Source organism: Necator americanus, chromosome X, assembly GCF_031761385.1.
Source record: "Necator americanus strain Aroian chromosome X, whole genome shotgun sequence".
NCBI lineage: Eukaryota > Metazoa > Nematoda > Chromadorea > Rhabditida > Ancylostomatidae > Necator > Necator americanus.
Window position 1 is genome coordinate 4,058,248 of NC_087376.1, and position 10,290 is coordinate 4,068,537.

General features: G+C 31.8%; 1 protein-coding gene across 1 annotated transcript in view; it reads left to right on the forward strand.

Annotated features, from left to right (window-relative positions):
- Positions 1 to 4,184: 4,184 nt before the first annotated feature.
- Positions 4,185 to 10,290, forward strand: part of RB195_021446 (uncharacterized protein) — a gene marked incomplete at both ends in the record, with an annotated part of 22,399 nt that continues 16,293 nt past the window's right edge. The window contains 2 exons of the mRNA XM_064208182.1: positions 4,185 to 4,187; positions 9,560 to 9,636. Of these exons, the coding sequence (XP_064064061.1) occupies positions 4,185 to 4,187; positions 9,560 to 9,636 (80 nt within the window). The remainder of the gene's footprint in view (positions 4,188 to 9,559; positions 9,637 to 10,290) is intronic.

The window sequence follows — 10,290 nt, forward strand, 5'->3', positions numbered from 1 at the left end:
AAGGTTGCAAAAGTTATTGTACATCCGGGATTGTAAAGTATACATTGGAAATTCTACAGGAAATTTATCCCAAAGATTCAGCAGCTTTGTACTTTATGATATGAGAAATGATTAAAATAGGCAGAAAGATGTCCTAAAAAAAAATTAATAAAGATAAAAATAGCATTGAAATAGGGATATGAGTAGTGTGAACGTTCTTTTCGTGCACTCCTTTTTTTTCAAACGGTGTAATCCGAAACAGCATAGGATCGAGTATACCTTTCGCGTGACCATCATATGTGTAAATAGATAATTGCTCCACACTTATTTTCACTTACACTTTCTATGTGGAAGTATAAGTATATTTTAACATTTATTCACTTTAGAATAGTGCTTAGATGTTTAAATTTTAATTTTTTTTCTAAAATAATGGAGATTTGGCGTTTGTAAGTGCAAACAATGGAGCAATGAATCTTTAAAATCTGCGGTCTCGTCAAAATTTTCTTGATTTTGTTGTGCACTATAGCGTAAAACGGTTACGTACCATAATCGTACAGTTTTTCACATAGGAATGCAAGTATCTCACAACGGTTCACATCCATACTTTGGGTGGATTTAAGCGGAATTAATCGTTAGCGTTGACTCCTCTGCTGTAGATCTACTGCCTACTGTAGAGAGATCCGTTCGGAAGCGTGACAGGACTGTGAGCTTTCGACTAGATTGTGTAGTTAGCAGAGAACTAACTAACTAACTGCTAATTAATTATTATTATATTTATTATTATTATTATTAATTATTGTTTATTAACTGCTGCTACTTTATTACCTCTTTTCTCATTTTTCTATTCTCTCTTTTTCCTCCTTTTTTCACTCCACTACCGGATTTTTCCAAATATTAGCGCTACTCGATGTAAATGTATACCACAGCTGCTAGTTTTCGGAAGCTCCGCCCTTTTTACTCCTCACTTCCTACTTCTGAGTGCTATCTCTTTACAATTTTTCCCACAATTATCTGGAATCGCTCATATATTATTTGCTCAACACTTATTTATTTATTTATTTATTTATTACAAAAACCTCGTAAATTCATAAGTGTTCATAAGGTGAGTTACAATATAGTTAATATCTAAATTTTTAGAAATAATCGAATTGAATCGGTACTTCTCAAAGCTTACAGTGCTCATATTGCTCATTTCTGATTTTAAAGTTTTCATTTTCTTTCTGCAAAAAAGAGACGAGAAGAAAAAGTAAAAAAAAACACAATGGAATTCAAAAATACAAAGCAAAATTAATTCCATGTAACTGGATTTAAAGGAAGGTCTATACCGAAGAAATTATTTTTAAAAAAAGAAGCTGTTTTAACTTCCGTTGCTTTACAAGAAACAGAAAAATTACATGCAGTAAGAAGAATAAAAGTCGCTAAAAGAGGTCCTATAAAAAGTAATTTCCTTTTTTCAACACAAAATCAAAATAGAATAAAAAAAAACGGATTTGATCCCGACAATCTTAAATTATCTCCCGGGAAACATTTTCTTTAATAGACGGCGAGATCATCAAGTTTTTGTGAAATCTTGTGACTTGGTAAAATCTTAGGACTTGTCATTAAAATTTCTACTTTCAGAAAAGAAAACATGTACAAAATTTTTGTATTGTATTCAATTGAAGTTGTACAACGTATTGTTTTTATATTAAAAAAAACAGTCAAAGCTCGCTCGCTTTTTTTTGTTCAAGAAACGGCAGCCTTATTCCGTCACATACGTGTTTCCAGACATCTTTCTGGAACAAGTTTGAAGATGTTTGAGCTATATAGTTAAAAAGATAAAGAAGAACTTAGTTGACAAGAAAGGAGTTCTATAGCACGACTGAGAAGATTTTCAACGAAAGAAAAACAAATAGTAGATCACAGATCAAGATCCTAAAATCTTGTCTTACTCATCAATATCTGTTTATCTACTAAAAGTCCCTTCATTTTCAGAATTGTGAATTTTTTTTTGTTTTGTATTTGGAGTTGTACCCGGGTCATTGTACAAAAAAAAAACTATTTTCTAGGATAAATTGCAATTCAAATAGAATTCGACAAAGACGTAGGAAACCCGATCTGCTTTTGATCATCGATTTTTTTGATCTTCCGTCCCATGAGGATACTTCGGAGCCGATTTGCTCTCTGTTCGATTTTCCTATTTTAGTATCCGATCCCGTTCATTTCTATGAACAAAATAGTTATTTTTTTGTATTTTTTCGACTGTTTTTTCCCTCATTTTTTAAATCAAATCCTTTGAAATTAATACTTTCGTCATTCTACGTGTGCTTTCCTGGAACAATCGATCTGCGTAGAATTATGTAATGGTGAAAATTCAGGAATAAATTTTGTCTATGGAACGTTTTCGTACAATTTTTCCACTTTAACACAAAATTGACAAAATTCAGCAAAAAGAATATATTTCAGTGACAAATTGAAATCTTTCCGAAGAGTATCCAAGAACTGTTTTGAGTGATAGTTGAACTGTAATTGATAGTGAGTAGGAACCGTAAAACATAGTTACGTAAATGTAATCAAATAAGATAGGTCAATCTATGATCATTAGTTGATTTTTTTTATTTAAAATGAATATCATACAATACGTGAAATAATATATATTTATTCACGCCAAAATGTAATCTAGAGAAGAGAAATAAAAAGGAAGTGGAAATTTAAGATTTATGTTGCTTTTACTCGAATCATTTGATATTATTCATATTGAATAGGCGTACTGTTCGTGATTCGAAACTACCGTTTTTCGTACTTCACTAAATCGATGATCTTTTCAGAAAACGTTAAATCGTTAGACTTCAATGTTTCAATTTAATTTAGTAGCTATTCAGATGTTTTACAAAGGAATAAAATCGAAATTAGTTTTTTTCCTTCTCTCTATAGAGAAGAGGAGTTTTATTATTTATTTTATGTCGATTATAGATGCGTATCATAGTTTAAAGGAAATGTAAACAGAAAATTGACATTTTTACAGTATGTCAACAGAAAAAATTGTCCATTCCATTGAATAAGTTGGTTTATTTGGAACCATTCATGATTGAAGACACTATGAACGTTTCTAGAGTATTTTTTTTAGAATGGATAGACAGTTGGAGAAATTTTCCATACAACTTTTTTTTTGCTTTATATGAGAAATATCTAAATTATTTTCACACGTATCTTGAACTTAACCGGTTTTTCCAATAACATTCTGGAACTTTGAAACTTACATGAAATATTCTTTTATTTTATACATGAAATATTCAGTATGAATTTTGATTGAATCTATCCTCATCCTTTACTCGATGGTCTTATTTTTACTTTTTTTAAAATTTTTTAGCAATAGGATGATCTTATTTTTCTTGTTTCCTCTTCCTGCTCACCATTTCAGTTTGTTTGATTTTATTAGTGTTCTTGAAACTAAATAATTCATCTCGAAAGTCCTAAAATTAAATCTGGAAAATTCTATTTAATTGAAGGTGGCTTTTGTTCTTCCTTTTACACTGGGCTCTAGTCCTACTTCACCAGGTCAACTATGTTGATCAATATTATTTATCAGTCATAAACAAATCTCATCGGTATTCCAATGTCCTAGTACGGCGTGTGAAATGGTTGAAATATTTATGTTCCATATTCCAAGCAAGTGCTGCGACTCTCGATTGGAAGTAAAGCTTGAGGCTAGCACGTAAATTCATAGTTTTCACGGATGAACTATATTGCCCTTTCGGACCTTGGGGGGGGGGGAGGGAATAAAACAGCAGGATATTTGTACGATATACAAAAAATATATGTATAACAATTTAATTATGCCCAACTATTAATTATATTGCTGTTACTTTTATTAGCTTTATATGTAATAATGTGTAATAAGTATTATATTATATAATAATCAATGAAGAGTTTAGAAATGTAAAGTAACAATCCCAAAATCTCGAGTAATTAAAATCCACAAAAGTGTTCCAAAAAGGTTCGAGAAACTTCTTCCACCTTTTTGTCAGGACATATTTTCAACTGTGATGACAATTTTCTCTCATAGAGCAATACTATCTCATTTCTCTTTCGTCATCTGTGCTCTCTTCCGTCCCAACTCTCTCTAGCTTAGTGTGTGCATGGACACAGCAATTTTTTTCTGGATATTGCCTTTTTTGGCTTGGTTTTTTTTTCTGAACGACTTAATTAAAAAAAAAACGTTCAGCATGGTTAGTAGGTAATCGATATGAATTCCCCCCTCCCTCATGAAGTTGTAGGTAAGGATTCTGGAAGCGTATGATAAAATGACATTGTTTTCCAGACAATTTCCTTGTTGCTACGTTGATGTGCTGTGTAAAACAGCGAAATTTGAAACCAAGTCTAACTCTCATAAATAAAGGTCTTATTACACCTTGAGGTGCAGGAAAAGAGAGAAATGGACGGATCACCTTCTTTTGCAAAACTAAAGTGACAGGTTTCAGGGAAAAGCTGACGAAAATTTCAAGCTCAAATTTCAGGAAACTTAAATTTTCAATGACGGCGACAGACGCGACTCTCTCTCTCTCTTCTCAAGCCGACTAACCATTTAGAATTCAATATAGTGCAGATTTTTCAACTAACTCTTGAAGAAGCTGGCCGTTTCGTCTGAAACTGAAGATGTAGACCAAGGTTATTCTGTCTTTTTCCATATAATTCTGTTGGACCTCATTTACACCTATTTGAAACTCATATTCAAACTTTACATGTCAATTTTTCCTTTTCACTTATTTTTAGGTGGTAATAGATGAGGATTAACGTTTCGGCAATGATTTTAGTTCAGAGTTCGAGGCAGATACGTGATCACAGTTCCTGTGAACTCCTTTCAGGAATTTGAATGAACAACTACGTTCTCCTTTCAGGAATTTGAAAAATTTCAAACATTGATTGTATTTTGGCGAGTTCAAATATCCTGGTTCTTTTTTTTGGCGGATTATTTTTCTTGAAACATTTTATACATAGTTTTGAAAGCAGGTGTTTTTTTTTTCCTATGCAAAAGAAATAGAATGATCAAAAAACTGAATAGCGTTTCATTTGGCCGAAAATGTTATCATAGGAGTCTTGCCGACTCCAAATGTGCTATAAAATATTTACTAGCAATCACGTCATTGACAACTTTATGAAAGAGCCTTACACTATGCTTAACACTTTTCCAGTGAGTATGTTTAAAAATCTTTCACACATTTTTTTTATATTAGTAATTTAACGGCAAAAATTTGAATATCATATGATAGTTGTTTGCGGCTAGTAAGGTTTTTTTTTCTCTGGAAATTATTGTGGACTCTATGCAAGTAGTATGTCTGATCAATTCCAGAGATGTTTAGAATGCAAACAGAGTTATTCACTGATTTCATTAGTTCGAAAATTTGTCATTTTCCAACTTGATTTTTTGAGCTATTTCGATACAAAAGCTTTGAAAATGCTCACTTTGAACATCATCTCGTTTTGTTTCGTGATTTTGTGATTTTTTACTTATCTTAGTGTTTAGAATTCTCCTCTGGTGATGTTAATGTGAGAATCCATCAATGTAGACATTCATCTCCTAATTTACAAATATCCTGTGAACTTTGTATTGTGAGTTAACAAGTATAGTAGAGTAAAAACGGCATGAAGCACGGTGCAGTTGCGTAAGCGATTGCGGTCGATGCGGTGCTGTGAAGCGCAGCGGTTCGTATCGAGTGAGGACCATCGCTAGACTCACCATTCCTTGCTGCAATTGGCGATGGTCCCACCTCGATTCCAACCGCTCTCTCTATCGCGCCGATTCGAGCGTGGCCGCTTACGCAACTACACCGTGTCGTTTCCATTCGGCAATATGACATTCTTCCTGGAGGATTCTTTGAGTAGAGAACCGTGGATGTATATATTTCACCTCCTCAAAATCACTCAAAATAATGAGAAAATAGTAAAATTTTGAAATTAGCCGCAAAAGAGAAAATTTTGTTGCGATAAAAAAAAACCAGAAGCAAAAATAGTTCACAAAAACGGGTCCCTTTCCTGATTCTACAGGATATATCTTTTTTAGCTACTAATTTCAATAATTTCTAGAATTCAACAACGCGACGGTTGAGTGAAAAATTTAAAATCTCCAACGTTTCGGAACTACTGAGCTACTAAATTGTTCGCTATAACCTGTACATATATTACAAATGTGTAACTCTTATTTTACTATCTAACCAAAAACCATTTACTCCTACCGCTATGAATCTGAATTTATTCCTGATTTTCTGCGGTTCAGCTTTGCTAAAATATAGTCATAGATGAATTTTTTTTTTTGCTGAAAAGTTTTTTTAGTGGGAGATTTCAAGATTGCTGACTACATTCAGTCAATAGATCTATCGTTCATGATGAATTCGAATCTAAATATAGTGATTTTATACAGCAAATTGTTCCGTAACATGATCGTAGTTTAGCATTAAATGAATATTTAATGATTTCAAAAGTTTCATTCCCATGAGCTTGTTTAACGTTTTCGAACAATAAGTGATGCTGAACGGAAATGACGTGGTGGTTTTTCTTTAAAAGCCTGTCAAATGTAAAAGGCTCGTTGATTCTTTCAATAGCAAGTTTATCATGCTAAAAAAGTGGAACTCACTTAAGAAAGGTCTTAATGGTTCGAAGCTTTTTACGATGATGTGAGAGTGTGCATCGTGCATCTTCTGACGATATGCCGCTTTGACGCTTGCTCTCCATTAATTTCTCTTCATCACTATTTCAGCTACCGCTATCTATCTATCTATCTGTTGAGGTCATTTTCTTTGAAATTTTTGTAAAAGTGATACTGTAATGTTACAGTAGAAAAAAGTCAAAACGCCCTATTCTGTACTAAAAAGTCTTGACTTCAAAGCTTAGTTGCTCTAGATGCTCTGTCAGCGTTTATGTAATCTGTTGAGAACTTGAAACCCAAAATCTTGCTTTTTTTATAGCTCACACTAACAAAAAAAAAAAGAGAACAAAAACTGCACTATTCACTTTCAATTATGTATCAAATATCCTTCACAAATAAGTCTTTATTATGCAAATTAATAATCAGTTGAAAATAAAAGTTACTCCATTTTAAATGAGCATCTTAATTATTTACATAATTTCAAGAAATTCTTATGCATCAGCAATGCTTCCTTCGCCTTCGGCTAATCTTTTCGTGGTTTTTTTCTGAAGCAGGGGGAAAATCTTAATCTTCAGGAAATCTATAATTAAACTTCAATAAAATAAAAAAAACTAAACCTGTCTATATACGACATATTTTACTATCAATTATTAATAGTAGTTATTAAATTCTCCTGACTGCTTTGAAACTTTTTTCGCGATAAATAAACATTAAACATCTACATATTTGCGCTACGAAAAAAAAAAAAACTTTGCTGTTTTCTATTCGAAGGAAATATTTTTTTAAAAGTCTAACTGACAATATAATAACATATGAGAGTAAATTAAATAAATAAGATCGATTCGCAGTAACTAATGAAATTATCAGAAAATGCGTTTTGTGTTCATAGTTTTTTTTTTGTTTAATTTTCTTCTAAATTAATTAATTTTAATTCTTTGATTTAATTTTTTAATTTTAGAAATTTTTTGTTAGTGATGTTCCGTTAATACTGTTTAAGTGATTTGTTATTCAACAAACAATAGCTTGCTTATTTTTCATCATAGCTTCACTTCATTCTAGAGATGCTAAACGAAGATGAGCGCACTTCAGCCCAGCCTAATTCATACGAATTCGCAACGCTTTCACTTCTACATGCAGTGTTCTTTTAGACCAGGTGTTCCTAATTTATGTCCTTGAGAAAAGTTCAGCAAAATCTTTGATCTTTATGAAAATTTTATTCTTTGCTAACGTCTTTTAAGAGAAATTTTCTGTAAAAAATTTTCCCACTATGTGTTTTTAACTCAACAAAGTGAAAATGGGAAATTAGTGATGGTTCATTTTGAGCCAGATACCCTGAATAATAATATAATGTGATCGCAGGGAATAGCGCTAGCCATAATATCAATTTTTAAACATTTTAAACAAACATTCTTTAATCAATAACATTTTTAAATTGGAAGTAACGGTTACTGTATAATCTTATCCTATCCTTATATTTTATATCTTATATCCTTATATCTTATGAGTGCTTTTGGAAAAATGAGCCAATTATGAGTTCTTTTAAGCTCCATAACATATTTTTTAAAGAATTCATATCTTTGAAAATAAAAAAGAATCATTTTAGAAAAACAAGAAACTTAGCAACTAAAGTAAATATAGAAATAAACACAAATAGTTGGAAATAAATTGAAAACTCTTGCACAGATTCAGTTATGAATGCTGGTGATCAATGAGGGATAGCAATTTTGAAGAGAATCCGGACTTGGGAAAGAGAATAAATGACAAAAAAAACATGGATCCTTTTTTCACGGATCAAGAGAATCATCTTCACGAGAAATTTGAATTTTGGCTTCTTTGTAAGAAGTTACATATGTATGATGCTCATTTACAATGGCTTTTTAATGACTAATTTTGACTAACTAATTTTTGCCATAAGTTATGAATAAGGTGTATTTTTAAGGAAATCTCCGTCAAAAAATTAGAGAATATCCTAGAAAAAAACATGAAAAAATCATTTTAAAGTAAGTGTTCCTCATCTTTTCAATTGCGTTCCCTTCAATAGCCATCCTTCGCGGTTCTTCTTTCCTTTCTGATATGTTCTGTTGTTTCTGGATTCTGTTCTATTGTAGTTAATTTCACGATCGCTATTGAAATAAATCTACCGGCACTGAACTCAATCCCTCACTCGAGAATATTGACTTTCGTAAAATTTCTATACCTATGCATAAAACTTATTCGACATATTTCATTTGAAAGTGCAGAAATATCAGAAAAATACATCAGAACTCTCATATTGAATCTTTAAAAGAAAGAAAAATAATGGAATTCAGGAAAATTTTCCTGTTTTAAGCAATTATTGCTGACCAAGGAAATATCTAGGTCTCAAGTAGTTTGGAGTATTCGCGATGCGCACCTCTTATCCCATCCACCAAACGCAAACCAGCCGAGCAGCATATAGCAGAATATCCTCGATCATCTTTCACATTTTCTGGATTTTCAACTTAGAGCTTCGTACTATAGGATTTAGTTGTTTTCTGGATCAACAATCATAAATGAAATCAACCTGGAAGCTTTAGACGGACATCTTAAGGAAGGCTACCACTATATATTTGAGAATTTTATTCATGTATATTCGATTACCAATAAGGAAGGTCCCGAAAATCCTGGACTCTTTTTTTCTTCATGATAATCTTCGTTATCACAACTTTTCAAAGCCTATTTCAACAACTAGAGTATTTTAAAAAATTAACATTTGTTTGAGAATTTCTAACCTCCTCTGATTTGAAATAGTTTCATTATTGTTTATTTCGGATTTTCATAAATCATAAATTATAATTCAACGAATGATGAAGTTTACTGTAAATTTATACCATTTAACGTTTTGTTCCATGATTGTTCTCTACCGTACAATGCCGTTCCTATTTCTTCGAATGTACTCCGGAAAGAGAATTACTCCGGAAAGTGTTTTTTTTTTTGCAGAGGAAGCAATATGCGTTGGCATTCCTAGCGATTACCTTGACTTCACGACTAAACTGTGGTACTAAAATCGTGGTGATGTGAGTTCAAGTTCAACTTCTATACTCTTTAACCTTGTTAATTTTTGAAATACATTTTTTATAAACCTTCTTTAAATGTAGATTTTTATGCTGAATTATTTCTATTTCTATGCTACTGCATTTGTTTTCTATACACGAGGATAATACTCACAAACACCGTATTGTTTGAAAAACTGTTATTGCAAAGCAAAATAACAATTTTCATAGTGAAAACATCTTTTTAAGACGTAAGAGTTGTTTTCGGTTAATAATGTTTTTTTCCAGTGATAAATTGTTTAGGATTAGTAAAGGAGTTAATCATTAGTTATTCATTATTTGTAGATTTACATGGATTTTTTTCTTGTACTTTATTGTATTATTACTTCATCAATGAATAATAGATTACCATAAAGCTAGCACATACTTCATAAATACTCATCTCCCTAGAGGTCAGAGCCGTTTAGGATCGTATGAATGTGTCTTTATAGGCTAACGTCAAATGTTTGCGCAATATCCGTTGAATACTCCCCATGGATTGCTGCCATCAGTTCTCTGAGAGGAGACAAAATGACTTACTGACTTGTGTATTGCGTATTGTGAATGTTAAACAGCTACACATATTTACACTATGAACCGAACCAGTTTGAAATTATTTATCCATTAAAATTCAGCAAT